The 25,592-nt window shown below is 41.3% G+C and overlaps 2 protein-coding genes across 3 annotated transcripts; one reads left to right on the forward strand and one right to left on the reverse strand.

Moving 5' to 3' along the window:
- Positions 1-1,405: 1,405 nt before the first annotated feature.
- LOC146713264 (uncharacterized) lies at positions 1,406-10,264 on the forward strand. Its single transcript, XM_085446911.1, has 3 exons — positions 1,406-1,645; positions 9,119-9,478; positions 9,685-10,264. Exons 1-3 carry the CDS (start codon positions 1,588-1,590, stop codon positions 9,825-9,827), a joined length of 561 nt encoding a protein of 186 aa, XP_085303037.1. The 5' UTR covers positions 1,406-1,587; the 3' UTR covers positions 9,828-10,264.
- Positions 2,224-25,128, reverse strand: LOC146713265 (zinc finger MYM-type protein 1-like). Of its 2 annotated transcripts, XM_085447015.1 has the most exons (5): positions 6,597-7,993; positions 6,292-6,345; positions 5,330-5,863; positions 2,668-5,155; positions 2,224-2,525 (listed from the first exon to the last, which is right to left on the reverse strand). In XM_085447015.1, the coding sequence occupies exons 1-4, from the start codon at positions 6,861-6,863 to the stop codon at positions 3,560-3,562; spliced, it is 2,451 nt and encodes an 816-aa protein (XP_085303141.1). In that variant the 5' UTR covers positions 6,864-7,993; the 3' UTR covers positions 2,224-2,525; positions 2,668-3,559. The 2 variants fall into 2 exon arrangements, 1 of the variants encoding a protein (XP_085303141.1); XR_014917759.1 differs by lacking the exons at positions 2,668-5,155; positions 5,330-5,863; positions 6,292-6,345; positions 6,597-7,993 and adding exons at positions 23,345-23,458; positions 24,884-25,128.
- Between the last annotated feature and the right edge of the window lie 464 nt (positions 25,129-25,592).

Genomic DNA, 25,592 nt, shown 5'->3' on the forward strand with positions numbered 1-25,592 from the left:
TGATGTTTGGCTGCACACACTAAACTGAACTGAAAGAGAGTGTGTGTTTTGGTATGCAATAATAACACACACGTCCACAGCAGCTGCTTTCAGCACGCACACTCACTTTGTTCACATGAGGACAAAAAACTTTATTTAACTCACCTTGTTTGACAAGAAGACATGAGAGTGTGAGTTTAAAGATCTGCACCGATAAATCACACAAGCTTGGCAGGTATGGCAGGAAGCAGACACACTTTATGACAGCACTCGTCTCCCTGCTGCACACACGGCTCCATCTAAACTCTTCTTCTTCATTTCTCCTCCATCTGCTCTGGAGCAGGTTGATGTGCAGATTAGAGCTCAACAGGCATGAAGTCATCACCTGTGCATTTCCCCTCTTTGATTTATGGACATTGGGCCTCATTTAATAATGTTTGCATGGAAAAGTTCAAACTTCTTAGAGTTTTGACGCAAAATTACCATCAGATTTATTGAACGCACCTATTTTGTTCTCACCACTCTGCGTATGTTGGAACAAACGTATGCGTATGTTTGTATCTTGAAACACTGGGGCCTAAGCCCAGCCCTGAGGCTCTGGAGTTTCACTGGATAACAGCACCTCTTAAAACTTATTTATTGTATTATTTATTGTTATTGTAATATAAATCATTAAACCGAAAGCTGAACAGAACCATCAGAACCATCTGGGGTCCTTTTTGTTAGTATTTGTATTATTTTGATAAGCTCTTATTGAGCCATGATGGTGCATTTGAAACTCTGCATCTGCTCTGCTCCATCTACTCCATCCAGATCTTTGCATCACCTTATTTTACACACTGACTCCATCAGGTTACAGAGCGCTAAATGATGAATGCCATCAGGCTGCAGATCAGTCGGTGTTCTGATGGCGCTGATCTTTCCACCCAATGACATTTGTCGTCACATGACTTCCCCTTGTGTGAATTAACGTTTTCTATTTTGTTCTGCAGTATTTTATTTTTACAGTACTGCCTGTATTTTATTCATTTCACACAAATTATTGATGTAATCTCATTAAATGTCCACTAGTTGTCACTAGTCATCAGTGGACAGAGTACATCAACATTCATGGCTCTGAATACACAAACGTGCGCTTAAATGAGCTCACATTATTCATCTGGACTGATGGATCACCTTTGTTTTTATAAGTCAGCATTACCATGGGAATTACAGTAAAGCACTATGTAAACAGAAAGTGGATTTATTTGACTTCAGTCTTGATTCTGCATGGAAACAATAAGCTGACATCTTTGGCTGGAATCATCAGTTTCAGAGCGTCACCTGAAACCATGGTTACTGACCTGCAGCCTGACGTCACTCTCAGCAGCTGCATGTATGAGTGTAGACACGTGTGTGCAGCTGCTCAGCCGGGTGGATGTGTTAGTGGATACAGTGAGTGTGACAGTGAGAGCCAGACGCAACATGAGCACATGACTGCTGTCAGCACACTCAAGTGTATAAAGGTCTGTACCCTTGCAGTCCTCTTGCTATGAGCGCTCATATCCCCCAAACCCAAGAGGACTAAGGAGCTCTGAGCATTGCACCTCCACTGCTGAGAATACAACCATGTTCAGCAAAGCTGTGTTGGCTTTGATTCTTCTCTGCCGGTTTACAAGATCTGTAGGTGAGTTTTTGCATGAGAAAGATGGAAATCGTGTGTTTTGTCTGCACAGCAGTGTTCATGCACAGGTATATGTGTCTGTTTCTACACGTGTGCATCATGTTAGACTCTTCTAATGTTGGGAAGAAAATGAAAACAGCATTTTCTTCACTTCTCTAACTAAAAATCTGCTGTTTTGTTTTCTGTTTATTTTTGCATCTGTCAAGATTCAGACACGGGCACTGATTATCCTCAAGTGTTTTTATTACCGTGCGCTCAAATATGAGATTTGGAAGGACCGCTTGATTGTTTTTGTACTAGTGTTTGAAGTTTCTTTGCTAAATGACAGACCCTGATTCATGCACATGAAGGCTGTTGTGTTTATAGGTGTTGACAGACTCATGTTTAAGCATTGCCTCAGGTTTCATTGTGCAGGAAATGGACATGAAAATGAGTGGAAGGGGACTTTTTAAGTACAGAATTTGATACATGAAGATGAAGCTTCACAGCAGTGGCAGTTCCACACCAGATTTAGCAGGTTGGGCTCAGGGTGTTTTTTCATGGGGGCATTGAACCAAACCAAGAGGACAAAATTGAACTGCTTCATCTATGAAGGGGATTTATTTGGAGCACAAACAAAGTGAATGAACATTTAACAATGAAACAGAAGATTTCACATCCCGCACATGTGCACAGTTAATGTTTAAAAAGCACTGGCTGAAATGTCTATGGACTGAAACGTCTGCACGCATGACAACAGGCAGAGTCCATAGTTACAGAGAAGTCCACCCAAGGAGGACTTTCCTACCAGCTGGGCTGGAAGCTGTGCCTCCCGTCCCCCATTCATGTGGTGGGGAACGTCCTCAGACTGGGGTGGGGGGGTCATCCTTGATCCTGCTGATGTCTGAAAAGAGATGAATATGGAGTAAACATGAGGCTGTAACTGAGAACTATAGTAACTCATTACTTTATCTTTTCATTATTATTCATTAGTGTTAATGAAACTGCGTGTATGGAGTGTCATCACAGGGCAGTGTGAGACACACAGGTCTAAGGACTGGTCCACTGTGTGTCCCTCACAGCCCGTATCCTCCTCCTCTCTGTGGCTCCCTCTCATTTCTGGGCTTTTCTGGTCAGATTCAACATGCTTGATCAAAGAAATTATTTTGGTCTTTCCTAGTAACCCAAGTTTACATGTCACATGGTTTACTTTTCACTCATATTATACAATATATACACTACAGTTTAATATTCATGATGATGTGCAATGTTCCCTCTAATTTTTCATGTGTCTGATTTTTCAACTCCCTGAGCGATCCCTTGGACCGCTGTGAGCAACAGCAGACGTGTGCACTGTGGTCACGCCAGCATCAAATCCATCCAAGTTACTTGGTTTATTAAAATAATCAAATTACAGCATTTAGATTTATGTTAGACTACTTTTAATTAAGTGCTTTAGCCCACTTACAATGAAAATTTAAAAGTAAATCTTGTTCATGACCTGTGTAGTATGTTAACACTACTGGAAGTAAAAATAACTGGAACTCCAATTTTGAAAGCACAACTTTTTTTTTCTTTTTTTTTTATAAAGCTCTGACTTTATGAGTATGAGTCTGTGGTCTGGGAGAGAGTCCTGTAACCAGGGGTGTCACTAGGTTTTAAGGACAGGGGGGGCTTAGCCCCCAAGAGATGCACACGACATGAACGAACGTAGTGAATGAGCACAAAATTTCACAAACAGAAAACAAAGACTGAGAAATTGTTTTCCTACTTTTTTGGACAGATTAAACATCCTAGGCCACCAATAGATCTATTGTTTTATTTCAGTCTGCTTTATAATACAGTACAACAAAAAAACAGAGGAAATGTGTTTGCCGCATCAATAACAAGAAACAAACTGAAAATAAAAAAGTACATTTTTCTGGCTGCAATCACCAGTTACTTGGTGGGTGGAAGCATCAAAGAATGACGTCTGTTTTTAAGAGTGGCAAATCGGTCAATCACTCTGTTGTGACTCAGATGCTGAAGCGTGTCTTTTTCAATAGACATGACTGCAAGACTGTGAAGTCTTTTCTGACCCATTGTTTGACGCAGCCAGGAGTGCAGCCGACGCAGTGCACTAAAGGACCGTTCGCACGAGCAGCTGCTGACAGGCACTGTTAGGGCAACTTGGATGGTTGCCTTCAGAGAGGGAAACATGTCTGAATCAAGGAGGTTGTACACAGACAACATATTTTTGGGTGGACATCCAGCCTCTGTTTTCCGGGTAAGAAAGTTTCTGGCCACCAGAACCTCCTCTTTTTTCAGGTCAAGTCTGTAGTGCTTTGCAAGTTCATTCAAGTGTGGTTCACTCAAGAAGTTCTCAGATTCAGGACTGCATGCCTGGACGCCTTTTAGCAGCCCTATATCTACACTGCAAAATCTTTGATCAAGCTCGCCAACCATCCGATCCACACAAGGGAAAAGTAACTCTCTTTTCAATGTGTCTGAGTTGTTCAATTCAGTGCGTGAACCCACAGTTGCCTCCAGGACAAAATCCTCCATTTTCCTCTGTTTGTGCCTTGTCTTGGCACCTGGTTCAGGGATACTGTGGGTGTTACACAGGGCCTTTGTTTTCTCATACAGCTCTGTAGCAAATGCATCTGAGTGTTTGCCCTTAAGTGTGTCACACACAGCTTGTTTGCAGATAAAAGCTTCTGCCAGGTCTAAAGTCTCTTTCTGCAGGAATTTGTGGAGTCCTTCGGTTACAGACAGAATCGACTGAAACATCAGTAGTGCATAGACTGCTGAGAACTTGTAGAGCTTTGCTCTGAGACCAACAGCTATGGGGGATCCAATTGCAGATAGGCACTCCAAAATGGCAGGCAATGTCTCAAGAACTGCACTGATTGATCGCAACTGACATGCCCAGCGAGTGTTTGAAAGTTGCACAAGCTCAGTTTTTGTCAATCCAAGCTTTGCCTGAGTCTCCATGAACTTATGATGATTGACTAGGGAGGTGCTGAAGAAAGAATACACACACTCCAACAAGCTGAAAAGCTCCACAGCCTCTGGGGCAGCCTTGCAAGTATTGCACAAAACCAGGTTGAGTTGATGAGCATAACAATGCACATAGATAGCCTCAGGATGGAGCCTTCTAAAATGTGCTTGTACACCTCCAGTGGAGCCACTCATAACGGCTGCACCATCATATGTTTGTGCTACACACTTAAGCTCTGCAAGACCATAGTTTTGGATCTGCTGCTGAATCTCATTTGCTATGGACTGGGCATCAAATGATTTTATCTCTGCAAGTGCAAGGAAACGCTCCTTCACTGCCCCCTCTGACACGTACCTGACACAAACAGCTAACTGCTCTGCCTTTTTATCCCTTGCCTCATCCACCATGATGGCATAGACTTTAGACTGTGTCATTTCAGATACAATGACACTAGTAACTTCCTGGGCACAACAGTCAATCATGTCATTCTGGGATGTTGGTGAGATATACTGTGCATTTGATGGGGGATTTTGTTTTTGAAGAAAAGGATCAAACTCCTTCAAAAGCTCCATGCACGCAAGAAAATCCCCTCTGTTTGGGCTGTCTTCACCTTCATCATGACCACGAAAAGGGAGTCCCTGTCTCCCTAACATAGAGGTGACTGCAACAATTCGTCTGAGATACTCTCTTCTTTCGACTATCTCACTCACATTTGCAGTTGCTATCACCTGTGCAACGTTTCCCTGTTTGCTAGTTCCCTGGTAGCTTTTCCATGTAACAACACTGTCCTTATGTGTTTGTGCCATCTCATGCTTGCCAAAGATGACTAAAGCTTTCTTCCAGTTCTTGCAACCGCTACTGACCAAACTATCATGTTTGATGTTTTTGCCAAACACTCTACATGGGAAGCAGAAAGCTGCATTCTGGTTGACTGAATATTCTAACCAGTTGTGCTTTTCAAACCAGCTGTGGTTAAATGCTCGCTTCTGTGTACCAAAAGTATCATGTGGATAGCTCTTCAGCTTCACCTGTCTGGGCCCTGTGTCTTTGTCACCTAAATCAAACCCTGTAGTAGAATGAGTTGCTGCAGCTGCTTCATCATTTTCCCTCTCTTGGCCTGTTTGCTCTCCTCTCTCTGTAATAACTTGATCTTCCTCTGCCTCTCCATCCATTTGCTGCAGCTCCTCTGTCTCTCCTTGCTCTCTCTGACTTGAACTTGCCTGTTGACCTTTTTCTCCCTCAGCCACTCCTTCTGCCTCACCCTTCAAGATACATTAAAACATACTGAATTGTAATGTAAATTGCTAATATCATGACTTCTGCTCCCGCTCCACAGTAATTTGTTGCTCCCAAATATTTTGAAGTTACAAACATTATATTTTGAGCACGCATGTGACTAAAATGGTTGCAATTTAAAGCCCTGAAAAATATTACTAAATTACTTGAATTGAAGTAATATTAAAATAGAACCCTCAAAAATATGTGAGTCAGGCTAATTTGACTTATATACATATCTCTCTCTTTGCTCTCTCCACTTTCTAACCTTGACTCTCCTAAATAAAAGCTCAAGTTAAACAGGTCTTATATGTTGTACCGTGACTGAAATGTTTCATATTTCATATCCATATTGAGTGCCATAAAATTCTAATCAGACTGTCTGCATCACAAATGACTCCATCCTTTGACTCACCTCTCCAGCAGACGTCTCTCCCCTCTGCCTCTCTGTGCTCCTCTGCCCTGACTCCTACAGGTTAATGGGGATGGAGTGATTATTATTATTTCCACTGATGATAACCATACCTGAATGAGCTCAGCTGGATTTTTCAGAGCTAAAACGAGTGACAGAAATTAACATTATGCTAACAATTTAACTTAGTGCGCTAGCCAGGTTTTTATTTACAAAATGGGGAGCACCTGGTTCATTATTTACATGGGACTCTCTGCTGTTAGCTGGAGCTAACTAATTGTTACTACCAGCCAGTGATGAAGACTTACTTTCTTGAAAAACTTGCGTATATCCATTAGGGCTGCCACGATTTGTCGACTAGTCACGATTACGTCGACTATCAAAATCGTCGACGACTGATTTAATAGTCGACGTGTCGTTTGAAGCTTTGTAAGATCGCAAAAGACGCAGGAATAATAGCAGGATTTAAGAGTGTAATAACGGACTGAAACAGAAGATGGCAGCACAGCATGTACAAGGATGCCAGCTGCCGTTAAACCCCGAAGAAGAAGAAGCAGCTGTGTCCCAGAATTCATAGCGCGGCCCAGCTTAGTTTCCAACAATGGCGGTAGCTAGTTAGTTTTAATATTACTCTTATTATTCTTTCTGGGTCACAAAATAAACGTTTAACATATTTTCAGGCGAGAATGTAGCTGTGTAAACCTCAAATATCTGCTCAGTTTATCAAGACACCACATATTTTCAAAAGCGCTCCGACGTTTTCGGAGACGTCTGTTACCCACTAGCTCGATAGCTAGCCGGGGGCTAGGTCACTAGCGCCGTGAGAACACCGGACTCCCGGCAAATTGTTTTCAAACCCACCGCCGTCTTTCGCGACTCAGGTTAAATATATATGAGTCACTTAGATAAATTAAAAATGTTGTTGTTTGGCTTTTTTTTTTTTTTTTTTTTTTTTTTGTATTTTATTTGTTCCTGAGTAAATCGGTTTGGCTGAGATTAAAGTTATAGTTTTTACACAGCTGAATAAATGTCAAGCAGACAGCTGATTATCAGAAGTGTGAGATGCTGGAGAATATACTCCTTGTCCTGTTATATTTTAGATAGCAAGGAGTTTATTAAACTTTACCGAAACAATCTGCAAATTTCATTAAAATTGAATAAACTATCATCTTGTCTTTATTTTTAGTTAGCACCTTAAAAGCTTAAAGCTGTAAGCTAATGATAGTTATATAAGAGCAGATGCTGCTGGTGCAATAAGCTGTAGTTTTACGTCCAGTGATGGTTGCTGCATTTTATTTTTGAAGGACTTTTTGTTTATTTTGGATGATGATGATGATCTGATTAGTCGACTAATCGCATAAATAATCGGTGACTAGTCGACTATCAAAATAATCGTTTGTGGCAGCCCTAATATCCATGATTTCTTGCCGTTTGCCACATGCACGCTAGTGTTTCTGCAGGTGTATACGAGCGGAGTGTAAAGTAGCAGTGAAAACGAGGACTGGATTTTCAGTCATGTGGATGTCCCCTGTGAACAACTGGAAGGGATTGGATAACGAAGCACTGACGCTACCTTAACAATGTAAAGCGAAAGGGACCAACCGAGTTATGATCATATTTGTGTGAATAGCGACAGGTTTATATTATTATTTCTTTAAACTCATATTCCTGCATCTTTATATTGAATTTGTCTGCAAGTTCTGTAAAAAAAAAATCGAATAAGTTAAAAAAAAAAAAAAAAAAAAAAAAAACCCACCAAATTATTTAGGGGGGCTTAAGAATATTTTAGGGAGGCTTCAGCACCCCTAAAATAGGCCTAACGACGCCACTGCCTGTAACGCTGTCTGCAAAATACAGCATATAATGACCAATGTTGGGAAATTACTTATATAGTTACTTCTTCAACAAAGTTACTGAGTTTTGCAAACAACAAAGTTTTTTGCATCTGTTTATCTAAAGATGCAGCCAAGGCATTTTTTAAATAAACATTTCAAACTATTTACAGAACAATCAGCTGTTCTGCATCAATTTTGATGCCACACAAATTATTTGTTCCAGTCCAAAAAATAATTTCTGTCCACTATGAGATAAAGGAGAACAACAGCCTGATACCTGCAGGCCTGACAGCAGCAGATGTATCACTCCTGTAACACCTGTAACATTCAGCAGTCGCCTCATGTTCTGACACACACAACAAAACAATTGACTACACTACACACTAACTCCACAAGACAACACACTGACTTTAGACTCCAAACACGCTAAACGTTGCAAACGCCGTCACTCCTAAACTTCCCCCTTCTTAAACAACTAAATGTCATGTTTCCATTTCCTTTTTTTAAGGACATGGTACATTTTTCCACCAATAGAAAAGGGTGAGTTTTTTTTGGTTTTGCTCACAGGTGGAGAGTGCTTTCAAATGCATTCCTTATAAAACGCAGTTTTTACCATTTTTCCCGCAGTAAATATAAACAATGATAGTATTCAGGAAAAAAACAAACATTGCAGATATTTTTATCATAACTCTGGTTTTAGGTGGCCTATCAACACAATTTAAAAACTGGTATAAAGTCCACACTTTTTCCGTCAATTGTTCCGTCTGTCCTGCTCACATCTCCAATGGTTGTAAACATTGTCATTGGAGACTGTGCCAGCAGTGCATGATTGCGCACACAGACCAATCATAAGATTGTGTGTGGTTTGTGTGTGTGTGTGTGTGTGTGTGTGTGTGTGTGTGTGTGTGTGTGTGTGTGTGTGTGTGTGAGCGTTTGCCTTGAAATGTACTTAAAAAAGATTGATTCTGTCCTGTGTTGTCTCTTCTCTCCTTCAGCCCTGACAATTATCAGAGCTGAGTGTGGACAGGATGTCATTCTGCCGTGTCAGGTCCATAAAGATCATCCCACTGCGGCTGTAGTGTGGAGGAGAACTGACCTAAAGCGAGAAAAAGTACTTTTGTACCAGAGCAAGATGTCTCATCGAGCCAACAAGTATCCATCTTCAAGTAGCCGCTTGCATCTGATGGATGGATGGATGGACAGTGGGAATTTGTCCTTGGCTCTGCAGGATGTGACGCAGGCTGAGAATGGAACATATGAGTGTCTGGCCGTCGACAAAGAAAGATACCAATGGAAGACTAACATTGAGAATACTGATACCATCAACACCATCCAGCTGATGATTGCTCCAGTGGGTAAGTTTGTAGAGTCGTCAACAATCTGTTCTCTCTGAGCCTTATGTAGCCTCAAATCACAACTACAGTTGCCTTGGTTATGCTGCAGTCTAGGCTGCTGGGGGATTCCCATGATGCATGAGTGTTTCTTCTTACCTCACTATGTGTTTAGACACCTCTCTACACTGAATCATTAGTAATTATTAATCTCTGGCTCTCTTCCACAGCGTGTCTTTTCTCCTGTCCACGTCAGCTCCCCTCAGCTGGTGTCTCAGATGGCTGCTCCTCTCTGCGACTGGTTCTGCTGGAGGATTTCTTCCTGTTAAAAGGGAGTTTTACCTTCCCACTGTCACCTAAATTGTTTGCTTAAGTGGGTGGGGGTGCACTGCAGGACACCTGAAGCGTTGTTCCTTCAGTTACAGCCCCTTGTGACGATCAGCCTTTGAGCCCCTTTCATAAAACGTCTGCACACATGAGGCCGAGGTTCTGGGAGTTATAGCACAATTAGTTTAATCATGACTTACAATAAACATGATGAAGTTGTTTTCATCAATCTAAACTCACTGCTCATGTTGTTAGGTATACCTTGTTAGCACTGGGTTGGCCCCCTTTTACCTTCAGAACTGCCTTAATCCTTCAAGGCATAAATGCAACATGGAGCTGGAAACCTTCCTCTAACATTTTGCTCCATGTTAACATGAAAGCGTTGCACAGTTCCTGCACATCCACGATGTGAATCTCCTGTTCCATCCCAAGATTTCTCCACTGGACCGAGAACTGAGTCACTGTCCTGTTCACCAATTAGTCTCACAGTGTTTTGTCCTGCTGGAAGATGGTGCACTGTGACCAAAATATGATGGACATGGTCAGCAGCAATGCTCACGTATGTTGTAACGTTCACACAATCTCAGACACTGAGGGGTCCAAAATGTGCCATGAAAATGTGCCCAGAGCAGCAGCTGGAACAGGCGGGATGGATCATAGAGAAGGTGTCAGGTTGTTGCTATGGGAGGGGAACGTGTCCTTTTATGCAGATATTGTTGATGAGACTTTGTAGAAAGCAGGAAGTAGATCATGTCTCACACCTGTCTTCTGTTTCTCACCTGCAGCTCCACCACTGAATGCTGGCAAAAGGCGGTTTGCTCCACCTACATGTGATCTGCTTTTGACTTTGGGTCTTCTCTCATATTTCTGTTCCTGTGTTTAATCTTGATGATTCTGTTAACACCGACCTCTGACCTGAAAGTCCTGCCTCTGAGTTTAAACAGAAAACTTTTTTTTTCATTTTGTTGGTTTTTTTCATATAACAGCTGTTACAATGAGTGATAATGCTGAGATTACATGTAAAGGGTGGAAACTCATATGTATGTATTCTTTTTGTGGTTTGTTTTTAAAGATAATCACAGATTTTGATTTCACTGCAGTTTTCCTCTTATAATCTACAGTTTTCATGGCTGTTGCTTTAAAGGAGGTACTTGTTTAGCATGTTTGGACTCACAGGCAGGAGTCACATTAGTTTCACTGATGTTTATGATGAAAACAAGACGATAACTAAACACCTCTGTCAGTGAACAAGATCCAATCAGAAGTGCAGTAAGTTTAAAGCACACGTTCGATCTGCTCCCACCAAACGCTCCACCTCTTTTAGCAAACAGTGAAACTGTTTCTCATCGACTATGACCAAAACTAAAAGACGCTGTTGTCAAAAGACTCTCCACACGTTCACGAACAGACTGAATTTACTCCACTAACAGTACAAACCAACGTTAGCCAATCAAATCACTGTTTGTGGAGCATCAACATCAACTATCAGGGTGTTGCACATGAACACTGTCAGTAACAGGCAGGTAGCATGGCTAACGTTAGCTGCTAATGAAGGCACTGCTTGCATGTGTCACAATTGGCTGGACATGCTTGCTATGCTATATACTGATGCTATGCTAGAGTGTTAACAGTTCCTGTAGTTCATGATTTAGAGCAGGGGTGGCACACTGACTTTAGATGGTGAACCACAATTATAGCTATAAATGGTACCATTACACTTACTGTTATTCTTTGACACAGTGGTATGACCCAGTCTGTCTTTGCATGTGATTGGCTGTATCATCCCACCCCTGTTTGCATGGAGATCAGCAGGACTGAAGATTCAGCTCCCACATACATTCGGGCCATTAATAACTGACATATGAAAGTGTATTAGGGGCCTGATGTGACCCGCTGGCTGTATGTTGGACATCCCTGTATTAGACGCTAAGTTATGGCTGAACGGGCACAAACAGCGTCATGCATGCCCAGATTTGTTTCTCACTACTTTTTTTTTGAAAAAAGAAAAAAGAAACAAACAAACGCACCCATGAGCTTCAGATTGTACATTTGAATCTGTGTCACAGTGTTACTGTGGGGATGAAGGAGCTGCTCCGTGGCTGTAACAGTCACTGCTAAAGGAGCTCTCAGCTCCTCCACAGCCTCCTGCAGGGGGTGGAGGTACTGTCTATCATGGGGGACAAATAAAGCTTTAGAGTTGAACACCTCACTTGCTATACACACAATATCTGTGAAAGTCGTATCATATGCCCTTTACAATCACAGCGACATAGAATGTAGAATATGAGCCAACAGGCCACAGCACTGACTGTGCTCTAAAACAAAGTGCCATTAGAGCTGATTCAGAGCCAGAGCAGGCAGCTTTAACACTGACTCAGCTGCAGTGTGCCTGATATTTCTTTGTAACATAGCTTGAATGCTGCTTTATGTTTCCTTTGATTTGTGTCTCTATTTGTAGCGTCGTGACTGTACGATAACTATCCTGTGATGAACCGTGAAACAGCAAGCGCCGTACGAAACACTCAAACACTTAGCCGTCCCTGTTAGCTTTACAACTCCTTTTTTGCTGAGCAGCTTCGCCAAGGAACATTGTGTTTGTTCTCAGTAAGTCATTTAAACGGTACTCTTTACAACCAACACACACACACACACACATGCAAAACAAACCAAAGAATCTATTTTCAAACTAAAGTGTTAATACTTTCTGTCTGTGTGTCGCTGCTGATACTTAACACATGAGTGTTGTCAGAAGAAAATGACTCTGTTGCTATGGTAATCCCTGCACGAATGGATGTTTTTAGCCTTGTTTTTCTCTTATTTTTTTTTCTCTAACTGCATCATAATTTTCCCAAGTCTGAAAATTACACACGAGGACATAATTACCATCATGAATTAGTCTAAAGTTTAATTGCTGTTGGCAGTTTTTTTTAATGGAGAGAGAAAGAAAATCAACCAACACCCCAGAAAGTTCTAAAGTGTTGACTTGTTTGTGAGCAAACCTGCAGACTGAGCAGGTCTAATGATGATGTCCCTCTGGATAAGTCACCGTCTGTTCTTTACTGTAGAAAAGCCTTTTTAAAAAGCTGCCTTATTCATGCATATTCGCTTGTGTGCAGCCTGACACAGTGTTATCTCTGGGATTTCCCTCAGGTCTGCAGAAAGTGTCCTTAAAGTTGAATATTGTGACAGTAACAGTGAGACTGAGCTGCTCCATCTGTTTCTGCTGCCGCTGACTTCGGCTCCTTAACCCTTTAAGACGTACCATAGAAGAAGTCCACCAGAGCTTATATTATATTTTTACATGCTGTAGTGCCATTATTGGGAGCATTTCAAGTTGATATACATTAATGCAGACATATTTTAATAATATGTCTGCATTAAGTGCATGGTAATTACATAAATTGCAAAAAAGTGCAATAAACTACAAAAAAATTTAAAATCGTTTTTGTTTTTTTAACATATATTTCTAGTTAGAGAAATTTAAGAGGCTTATCCCTCAAAACTGTAAATACAAAAAAGTTGCACAAAATAGTTTCCCACCACAGGAAATGTATTTTGAGTGTCTTCATAGTTTTATTTTTTAAATACACCAATTTTTATATACTGCAGGAAAAACGAAAATAAATATTATAATGCAAATTTGCAAAAAAAACCCCAGCATGTGCATCAAAATAAACTATTTCCAGCAGTGCAATATGAGTCCTAAGCATCACAGAAATGACACAGAAAGTCATAAAGTCAAACATAACTTTTAAAAAGGCCCTGATGACGTCACTTCCTGTTTCGGGCAGGTCATGGCGGACATGCGATAGTCCACGCTGATGGATGTAGGAAGTGTTACAAACAGCTGATCGGATCGGCAAAGCGTGTTTCTGGAATATCATGTTTTTGTTGCTGCAAGTGCTTTTTATGCCGTTTTTGCAAAGCTATATGTGGAAGGAAACTGTGACCTAGGACAAGCTGATGGCATAAGATGTAAGCACAACTCCTCCGGTTTCATATGCAAAAAAAATTATGGCGCTAGCTTCTGTGGTTGCAGTGCTACCGGGATTTAAAAATAGTTATGCAAAACGGAGCGTGCCCGCTCCGACCGGTTTTAAAGGGTTAAGCATCCTGATTTATCAGCACTGCAGGGACACAAATGTCACTGTTACAGAGACAGACATGCACACACAGCAGGAATGTGACTGAATATGGAATCACTAACAGGAAAAAAACGTTCAGCCTCAAACATGCAGTCAGGTGCTACACTGGCCTAACGACTGATGTGAGCTGAGCTCAGGGAGAAGCAAAGGGTGGAGGCTCATTTCATATGTCTTTAAACTCAGCAGTGTGAAATCCAAAGAGACTGGCACATGACAGACAAAAGCATCAGTGCTGTCTGTTCCAGCATCATTTTATGGTTTGCTTTTATTTCTCAAGATGATGCAGGGAGCCTGGCTCAGGAGCTACTGTCATGTTGTAACCGTGTTCCTGTGACTGTACTGTGATAACTCTGTGACCATGTGATGGAATTACTGTTGATAGTGTTCTGTATTAAAGTGTTACTGCAGCCGACCTGTCTGTGTGTCACTGTCTGTTCCTCCAACCTGTGGACTGCAGTGTCTTCAGCAGCAGGTGTTTGCTGTTTGCACCATCTGCTCAGATATTCTTAAATTAAAAAAGTTCCAAAATTAAATTTAAAACTGTATCTCATTGTACAACTGTATAGTGACAATAATGGCAATTATTCTATTCTATTCTAAATTTAAACATCTTTATTTAATCTGTGCTTTCTACTCAACAATGCAGCTACATCGAATGTTAAATATGTTTTTATTCTCCTCAATTCAGAAACTATACTAAAATATGATGCGAACAAAATTGGAGCGCTGGTAAAATTGAGGGGGGCACCCTTGAGTGATCAACTCCTTTCCCCAACCCCCCAAGACTTTCAATGTGTAACTTGTAGGTAACAGTGAAGGGGTGAATGAGGTCACTGCAGCAGCCCCACCCACCAGCAATGTTCCCTCTAATTTTTCATGTTTCTGAGTGAACACACAAACTCCCTGAGCGATCCCTTGGACCACTGTGAGCAACATCAGACGTGTGCACTGTGGTCACGCCAGCATCAAATCCATCCAAGTTTCATGGTTTATTAAAATAATCAAATTACAGCATTTACATTTATGTTAGACTACTTTTAAACTGCTTTAGCCCACTTACAATGAAAATGTAAAAAAAAAATCCAGCCATTGGCCTGTGTAGTATGTTAACGCTATTGGAAGTAAAAATGACTTGAACTCCAATTTCGAAAACACAACTTTCTTTTTCTTTTTTCTTTTCTTTTTTTATATATACAGCTCTGACTTGTATTATGCGTCTGTGGTCTGGGAGAGAGTCCTGTAACTCTCTGTCTGCAAAATACAGTATATAATGACCAATGTTGGGCAAATAATTATATAGTTACTCCTCAAAAAAGTAACTCAGTTTGGCAAACAACAAAGTTTTTTGCAGCTATTTTTTTTTAAATGCAGCCAATGCATTTTTAAATAAACATTTCAAACTATTTACAGAACAATCAGCTGTTCTGCATCAAATCTGATGCCACACAAATTATTTGTGCCACTCCAAAAAATAATTTCTGTCCACTATGAGATAAAGGAGAACAACAGCCTGATACCTGCAGGCCTGACAACAGGAGATGTAGCACTGCTGTAACACCTGTAACGTTCAGCAGTCGCCTCATTGCTCTGACACACACAACAAATCTACTGACTACACTACACACTAACTACACAAGATTTGCGCTACACGTCTCAAATCTCTCACATCTCAAAGCACCGCCGTCACTCCTAAAATTTCCCCCCGTTTCTTAACAACTAGATGCCACGTTACCATATCATTTTTTGATTGGTCGACATGGTACTTTTTTGGACGAATAGGAAAGAGAGAGGGGGTGGGGGGGTTTGTTTTTGCTCACAGGTGGAGAGCGCTTTCGAGGCTTTTTTCTTATAAAACGCAGTTTTTACCGTTTCTTCCCGCAGTAAATATAAACAACGATAGTATTCAGCAAGGAAACCAAACATTGCATTCTTTTTTTAAAATCACAACTCTGGTTTTACGTGGCCTATCAACACAATTTAAAAACTGGTATAAAGTCCACACTTTTTCCATCAATTGTTTCGTCTGTCCTGCTCACATCTCCAATGGTTGTCCACGTTGTCATTAACGTGGCTTCACTCCACATCAGCTCCGGTGTCGGCACATAAGGACGCTGTCATAGCCTGTCAACGACATCGATTGGCTGCGTATACGAATGTGAATCGCTGGACTATGGGATAACGTGGGATCGTTCTAATCCCATACGGGAGCAGCCAGTCACTTACTGACTAACACTGCAAAACAGAATTGTTGACGTATTCATTTTAATTTCAATTTAGGTTAGATTTTTTTTGTGTTCGCAACACAGATTTTCTGTGCGCAGAGACCGTGCCAGCAGTGCGCAATTGCGCACGTGCGCACCTTAGAGGGAACATTGCTCACCAGCCTCTGCTGTTCGCGAGTACGGACTTTGTAAGTTCACACGGGAGTCCAGAATTCCACAGAAAGCAGCAGATCACTCTACAATTTCTATGGTGACAACACAGCTCCAGAGTTTTCACTGCCATCCCCTCTTAATTTAACTGTGCTTAATATTTGCAATAGAAATTACAAATGTAGTAGATTAAAAAATATATAATTAAAAAAGTATCTTAAGCACTTTGGCAAAAATCAATTTTACATATCATCAGTTTCATAATGTCTAATAAGCTTCAGCACAACCACTACATGACAGAAACGAGGCTAATGTCTCTATTAATAAAATAGTACACATGTATGTCTGAATAAAAACAAACAGGTGAGATGTTAGAACACTTTTATTTGTATTTTAGTAGACACTAAAACTTACAATACACAGCTGCTGGGGTTTGGAAGAGAATTGAACAAATGTTTAAAATATAATCGGATCATTTTTGGAGCAGCCTTCAGGATCTCCATGCATTAACATGCTGTTTTTGCTGAATTTAATTATTTGTCATCTTAGATGTAATTCTGATCCAGCTGTTTAAATAAGAACAGAACATTTTACATCAGGGGATATGATGGGTGTAATTCAAAATACAGTGACCACTCTCCAAGTAAGAATTCAAGCTTAACTTTAGTCTTCACCAAACCGATTTACTCAGGAACAAATAAAATTGCCATTGCCACTTTTGAGTTAGATTTAGCTGCACCAAGTTCACAGTAGCTGTGGACTCCACTTTATTGCTCGATAAAGTGGAGCGAGAACACATCTGGGAATTTTGAGCATACTTGGGCTTGGCTTGATGCGTACTTTGAATTGATGACTGATGACGTATCACAAGTCCACGAGAACAACTGAGACAATGCATCCATGATATGAGGTTAGTTATTAATATACTGCTGCATATAGATACATTGTGAGGTTTTAAAAACCAAGCTTTAAAATGAGCAGTGATCATAAAAACCGAGAGAGGCCCACAGTGATCACTGACTTTTTTTAGGGACTTGTTGAGATTAAATAGAACAAGATACAAAGCATTAAAAAATGTTAAAAACACAACAGCCTTATTAAACGCAGAGTAATTTGGACCTGGAAGCAGGGTTCATACATCATCACTTAAAGACAGGATTGAGAAACAGCCTGAATTTACATGGGGGACCACATGACTTTAGTTGGGCCGGACCACTGAAACATCCTGTCACTGTGAAGGAGTCACATATTTAAGTGTTTTTCTATATGATGAAGAAAAAGCTCTGTGACAACAACAGAAACCTGTCAGCACGACTCCTTAAACTGTAAGAAATAAAATGATAGAAAAAGTTCTGATAGCTCATCAATCATCACAAAAAACTGAAATTTCTATAGTAGAAAGTGAAAAACAAACTTTTCTGTCTTCAATTGTTTATTGCTGAATGACTTTGTGTAGTATAAATGTTCATAAGGGAGGTTTGTATCTGCAGGAAAAGCTTTAAAACTATGATAATACAGTAAAAATCCAAAATGTCTGCTTGTGTTTGTCTGTGGTGACCAGCGGATCAAACAAGTTAAGAATGATAACTTATAATTGTAATTTGTAATTCTTACAGCTTTAAACGCACAGCAAGCCTGTGAGACTCGTTTAGACTCAGACTGAGCTGTTGCTCATACTTGCCAACCTTGAAGCCTCAGAATTAGGGAGACGTTCAAAAGGGGGGATTACATACACATATACAAAAAACTTGAATTTTACAGTGTTTATTTATTTAAAATTATTTATTTAAAGTAAGTTAAATGTCACTTTTATTACTGTCCAAATTCAGAGGCTGCATCGACCTAAGGACCCGGCCTTCGTGGTCTAAGTGGGCCAAGTCCTCCGAAAGGCGGGTAGGCCGTAAGTGAGCGACTGTGATGGTCTAGCGTTCAGAATTACGTCACGGGCTCTCTCAGTGGAGTGAAACTCTGCCGTCTGCTCCTTGCTATCTAAATATAACCGGACGCTGGCGTAAATTCTTGACCGTCTCACACTTCTGTTTAATCAGTTTTCTGTTTGACGTTTTTTTCAGCAGTGTCACAACCCTGGAGGAATCCTCCCGAGGGATTAATAAAGTTTTTATTTAATCTCATCTAATCTAATAACTTTAATCTCAGCAAAACCAATTTACTCAGGAACAAATAAAACACTGAAAAAGTCCAACAATAAAATTTTTAGGTTATCGAGTTACTTAAATATCATGTTTAACCTGAGTAGCGAAAGACCGCAGGGGTTTGAAAACGATGTGCCGGGAGTTTGCTATTCTTGCCGGCTCAGATATTTGAAGTTTATTCTCACCTGAAAATATGCTAAAAGTTTATTTTGTGACCCAGAAAGAGTAATAGGAGTAATCTTAAAACTAAATAGCTGCCGCCATTGTTGGAAACTGGAATTTGCTGGGTTTTGGTTCTGGGATATGGTTTTCATTTTTGTTGTCCGGGTGGAAAATCAGCAGAAATTCAGGAGAATGGTGGCTCTGGGAGATTTTCAGGAGGGGCACTGAAATTCGAGATTCTCCTGGAAAAGATTCAGGAGGGTTTGCATGTATGCTGTTGCTCTGTGTTACATGCTCACATTTCTGCATCTCTGCCATTCAAACACACTTTGTATTCACTTTGTTTGATCTAATATTCAATTATTAGTCGAACGCTGCTCATTTTACATTTTCCTGACACTCTTGTATTTAAATCGGCTTCCGTCTCTCTGTGTACCCGGCCTGTACCCAACCATGGTATGACAGTCTGTCTTTGCATGTGATTGGCTTTATGGTTCCACCCCTGTTTGCATGGAGATCAGCAGAGCTGAACATTCAGCTCCCACATTTGCTCAGGTCATTAATAACTGACATATAAAAGTGTATCAGGACCGGATGTGGCCCGCTGGCCATATGTTGGACATCCCTGCCTTAGATGCTAAGTCATGACTGAACGGGCACAAACAGCGTCATGCATGCCCAGACTTGTTTCTCACTACTTTTTGTGAAAAAAAGAAAAAACAAACAAACAAACAAACCCACTCATATGACTTTAGGAAGTCAGTTAGTATTTGTTCTACCTGCCAGCAGGTGAAAGTCATATCACATGAACGTGACAATCACAGCGACACACAATGATGTAGAACATGATAGTGATGTGCGATTTCCTTTCCGATCCAATACCAAGTAATATTCAGGGTGGTATCGACGATACTGATCCGATACCGATACTTTGTACAAAAGCTTATTTTATTCATTGTATCTTTTATTGTATCTCAAATTATAGCGTCATAGTGATTATAAGACATCAGATTACTTGTTCTTATCACTTAATAATGCAGAGTTCATCATATATAGAAATAAAAAAAAACTGAAGTTATGCGCTATTTGAACACCTTGCCTGCCTGCAGCACTGAAGGACTCTGTGAGAGACGTCTGTCTCGCCCTAGCAGCACCTGACTCTCTCCTCCTCTTCAGTTCACCTCAACATATCCTCGTCATATTCTGTGATATGATTTACTCTGAGGTGTTTGACGAGGTTAGTGGTCTTGCCACATGTATCACAAACCACGTCGTTTGTGGATGTAAAATGACTCCACGCTCAGCCATTGTTGTGAGTGCGCACGCAAAGGGTCTGCGACACATTTATACAGCCGTATTTCACACATGACTATGAAAGGCGGAAGAGGAAGTAGTTGCTTCCAATGTAGACAATCTGAATGTTATAGTTTCTTTCCACTGATAAACTACAAATATACCCTAAATTACTAAAATATTGATATTTTAATGTGAGAATCGATTCTAGAACATAAATGACTGGTATCGGAGGAATCGATATTTCAGGATCGATCCGCACATCACTAGAATATGAGCCAACAGGCCACGTGCTGACTGTGCTCTAAAACAACGTGCCATCATGATGATGGAAACATATGATTGCTATGATGAGGACGGGTTTCATAAAGCACTTATAAATATCATCCGTCCCCGTGTTTGAATTTATCTTCAAAACTTTCAAAGAAAAGACTTTGTTTGTTCTCAGTAAGTGATTTAAACGGTATCCTCGCAAACCCATTACTCTCTGTATCTGCGCTCACAAACACACACAAACACACAGACCGTCTCAAACAAACCAAAAATAAATCCATTAAAAACAAATTTCAGTATCTTCTGAGTCAAGAGGACTCTGTTGCCATGGTGAATCATGTTTTAATGGAGACACCAATGCTGGTAGCCCACTTATGCTTCTGTTTTGTTTCTTTTCCTCCAAGTCTGATTTGCTTTTTTTTTTTTATAAAAGCAGCAGAAGCAGGAACAGCTTAAATCACAGAAGGGGGAATAATTATCTGATAAGTTACACACAATGAAGTCTTTTGTGTTATGTTTTTTTCATTTTAAAAGAGACAGAACATCAACAAAAGCATGAAGGCTGTGTATGAATTGTTTTCATGTCCCTGAGTGAGGTAAGTATTAGATGTGCTACAACCCAGCCAGAGGCAGTACGGTGGTGCAGTAATTAGCTCTGTTGCCTCACAGCAGGGTTTGAATCCCCCACCTGGCCTTCCTGTGTGGAGTCTGCATGTTCTCTCTGGGTTCTCTGTGTTTGGAGGCTTCCTCCCACAGTCCACAGACATGCAGTTAGTGGGGTTAGGTCACCCGGTGATTCTGCAGGTGTCACTGCAAATGTTACCCTGTGATAAGCTGGTGACCTGGCCAGGGTGTACTCTGGCTCCAGCCTCCTGTAACCCTGAGCTGGATAAGCAGAAGAAAATGCATAGATCTCCCACAGAGTCAAACCAAGTACAGATACTCCTGATCTCAGCTCAGGTGTGGATGAAGCACACCTGTCCACAGAATCACACCGATCACTGCTCTGCTAACGTCTTACAATAACACACTTACAATAACACACTTATTTATTTATGTGAAAAGGTTGCACTCTGGATTCTTTGCACATCATGTCCTACCTGGATTTTGCACTCACCCCACTCATAATCATTGATATTTCATATTTTCTAATTGTATTCTGTATCCATGGGCAGATGAATCGACATGTATATAACATATATACTAAAATAAATAAATAACATATATTCTATTTCTGCCACTGTGTTGTTTCTCGCACTGCAACCGATTCTTGATTCATGTCTGTGTGTCACTGTCTGTTCCTCCAACCTCTGGGCTGCAGCGTCTTCAGCACTAGCTGTTTCTCAGTAAGTGTCTTATTGTGATGTGGACTAGAACACACACACTGTGTGTAAGAGCTCCACAAAGCTACAGTGAAGTGTCTTAGTGCTGCTTTTCTCCTTATATTACTTTTATATTCCTTTTTTGCTCATAGAGCTCCTTATAAATGAATGTCCACTGTTCAAGTGAGGCACTCAGCAGTGTGAGGTTCAGAAACCCAGCTGTGGGTCTGATTCAAACAGTGCTTATTATAGATGCAGCCAGTAATCAGCTACCCTCTGCTCCATCACCACATCTGTTGAAGCTCCAGCAGCAGCTGAAGCAGGAAAACCTCCACCTGCCTGTGCATAAATGAAGCAGTTCTAACTGCAGCGATGCTCCACTGACTCTGATTTGTAGTGGAGGATTTTCCTGTTTCCTGTTTATTCAGGAGGAAGAGAAGATGTGTTTGTCTTTGCTCTTCTTCTCAGGAGCCAACAAAAGCCCAGCTCCATTCCTGATATGCTGGCCTTCAGTGAAAACTGCAACACTAAATGTTTTTACAGTGTCAGCATCCTCTAGAGCAGGGCTGTCAAACATAAGGCTCGGGGGCCAGAATTGGCCTGTCAAGGACTGTGATTTTCCCGCTGGACAGCTTTGGATCATAACGGGCTGCATATGTGGAAAATCAGTTTGAGAGAAAAGATAAGGACAGAAAGCTGAGAGGGGCACGAACAGACCAACAACAAAGTCAACAACAAAGACGAAAGCACGATCAGATATCTCCTGCACCGAGACGCGGACCCAACAGCTGGATGCGAAGACAGAACATGTGAGAAGAGGGAGCTTAAACAAAAACGTCTTAAACTTTTATATTGTGTATATTTAACTTCAGCTGTGCTCTCAGACAGACTGTGGAGCGGCTCCCAGCAGAACTGGGCCACTAACGTCACCTTCATGTCCCGTGTCCATGGGAGCTCTTCAACACCACCTGGTAAAAAACTATATAGGACCAGTGACTGTAATAAAGAACCCACCACTGTGTGTGGACACAAACCAGTATCTTTGGCAGTGAGGACAGGACGAGTAAACTATCTAAATACTGCAGATTTAATGAGGCTGTGCTAAATGATGAGGTCACTAAACAGGAAGTACAGAAAGATTTAACAGAATGGGTTTTATCACATGATGATGCCACAGTCAATCTGTCTATCCTGTGGGAGGGGCCTAGAGTAGGCATGAGTATTACACCCATTTCCTCCAGACTGAGAAAACAAAGCTGATCCAGAGAAACGAGAGACAGAGCAACAGCAGCCACACAGTCACGTCATTAAAGGACACGTTGACGATATATCCACATCAAAGCACACACACACTGGGATAACAAACAGGAAAATGATGGAAGAGGTGGAAGGCGGAGCAAGTCTCCAGTTTCACTAATCACAGTCCATCAGGACTGGTCATAAAATGAAACGCTCACATCGTGACAAGACGTCAACATGACAAAACTATACCACAGCCATGTTTCTGCTTGCTGTCAGAAGACAAGGACGATCCCATGAAACAGGAAGGATTTAACTATTCTGTGACATCAACGACAGCAGAGGCTGAAACACGTCCTAGCCTTCAAAATCACAGATCCCCACGGGTACACTCCAATCACTGCACCTCCACAGTGCAGCTGGAAGTGTGTACGAGTGTTCAAACACCCCACAGGGATCTGTGATTACTCTCACAGAATATGAATCGTGATACAGACATTTTTCTTTCTCTCTGGTGGAGGTTGGGTGACGTTCTTTACTGCCCTACAGCTGTGTTGGACAGAAACAACCACAGGTTTACCTTACTGAAGGTCACCATGCTCACCTGTGATCAGCGTGGGAGGAGTTTCAGGCCTTCAGACAGACGCTGCAGGTCCAGTGCTGCACCGACGTTTTTGGCTCCCGAGTCATGGGGACAGCAAAAGATTTGTCAAATGATCTGCAGGAGAAGAAAGCTGAACTTTATTAACCAGGAAAAAGATGTAGAACCACTAGATGTCAGTAAAGAGCTGCTCCTCGGCCCCATCACCGTGTGCTTGCATGCTGTAACTTCTACATCAGGTTCTAGTGCACAACAATGAACCTGCGTTCATGAACACTGAACTGAAGTGTAACACCTGAACCTGTCCAGCCGTTCTCAGTCTTTGTGTCTCCACGTCTCTGCTGGATGGACTCACCCACTGAAGCCAGGACTCAGCGTGGAGCTGGGTGTGGAAAATGTCCTGTATCATCATCATATGACACACTGGGCTCCACAGAGGCTGGCACCGGTGACACGGGTAAGCTCATGGTCACTGGGAGGCTGAGAGTGGAGTCAGTGTTGCTGTGGTTTGTCTATGTGTGGAGATGAAACACACCAGTGCTGTGTGTGCTGTTCCTCCTCACATCTGTTTGACCTCTGTCACCATGAGCTGACCTCTGCTCCTCCTACCATCTCTCACTGAACTAACTTTGTTAAATGGAAATAAATCGTGTCCACAAAATGTTTCCTTACTAGGTGAAGGAGGTTTTATTTAAACCGATGCTTTGATTTTATTGTGAAAAACCTCCTTGAAACACGTCCGAGTGGTACAGTCTGTGGATTTTCCCGCAAACGTTGCTCTCATGCTTCCACACAGCTGTCACACAGACACATTACCAACTTCATGTCCAAACAAAGCTCCCAGATTTATACTTTTCCACGTCCACGTCCATAAATGTGAGTCTTCAAATGAAAAGCGGCACTTCCTGTTTTCATGGAAGAAATGTAAAACCACATGGAAGCTTTAAAAGTTAATGTTTGCGATGCTGTTGACGTCTCATCTTCAGTCTGGCATGTTTTATACTCATGTACGTCTTGTTTGCGTTTCTGTTATGATGTCATCATTTCCCTTGTTGTCATTCATGAATATTAATCCTGTTTTCTGTATCTGATTTGATTGTTTATCAGAAGCTGAGTACAGCTCAGGTGATCATCCACCATGTTTCCTCCAGCCTATGATCAGACTGGTGCTCCACCTGGTGGTGAAGATGCTGCTCAGCTGTTGCCATGGAAACAAAAATGGCTACGTATCATTTTGTGAGATTCAGTCATTTTAACGTGTTTAAAGGGCGAGAGATGCTGAGATCAAAAATGTGTCGCTATGGTTTCAATAAACATTTAAATAAATCCAGCAGAAAATGAGATGATTATGGTGACTCCGCTCCAGTGTTTCTAACATGGAGCAAAGACTGTGGTCACGTGACGCTGATACGGATCAGCAGAACAGACAGATGGAGGATAGAAAGAGTATAGATGGATAAAGGATGCAGGAAGGATGGAGGAAGGATGGAGGAAGGATGCACGAAGGATGCACGAAGGATGGAGGTATATTGTATGGAGTACCTTATTGGGAGAGATCAGCTCAAAGTGCTGCCATAGAGGGGAACCCCTTCTTCTGTCGGCAGGCTCCATGGTAACGAGCTCTACGTCACAAGTTAAACTCCAACACGAACACTGACATGCGCATTTTGCGGGGATCCAATCCTCTTTATATATGTTCGTACATCACGGAGACACTACAGCTACGCATTGCTGCATTTGAGCCTCCACACACGTGACTTACATGTGGTCAGGTGATGGCAGCTGCGGGTTAATTTTCCTTGCGCTTCTACACTGAGGTTTACGGTAGCGCATCTCTTTCACTGATTGATCCTCCGATCAAAGAAAAAAATAATTTATGTTTGTGGTAATGACTAAACATGTGATAATTATATTTATTATATTGCACCGTTTAAGATAAAGGCTGTGTGTGTGTCTGTGTGTGTGTTCTTGTTTGTGAGAGAGAGCGACAGAGGTACCATTGTGCACAAGTGCAGAAAAACATGGTCATACATGCAGCTTCAGTAAGTTTGCAGTATTTTTAATATAGATTTGGTTGCTCTAATGTAAAAGGTAAACAACATGAGAGTGAATATAAAACATAACTTTATTGATAGAAGATGAGAGGCAACAGCTGTGATGATTTGGTGCTCTATAAATCAAATTCAATTGAATGAATGGTAAACAACTATCTACACCTCAGCCAGGGGTGGGCAAATCCAGGCCTTGAGGG

This window comes from Copadichromis virginalis, linkage group LG3 (assembly GCF_057382275.1).
Source record: "Copadichromis virginalis isolate Kocher_CV1m ecotype Utaka linkage group LG3, C_Virginalis_male_GT1.1, whole genome shotgun sequence".
In the NCBI taxonomy this organism is placed as follows: Eukaryota; Metazoa; Chordata; class Actinopteri; order Cichliformes; family Cichlidae; genus Copadichromis; species Copadichromis virginalis.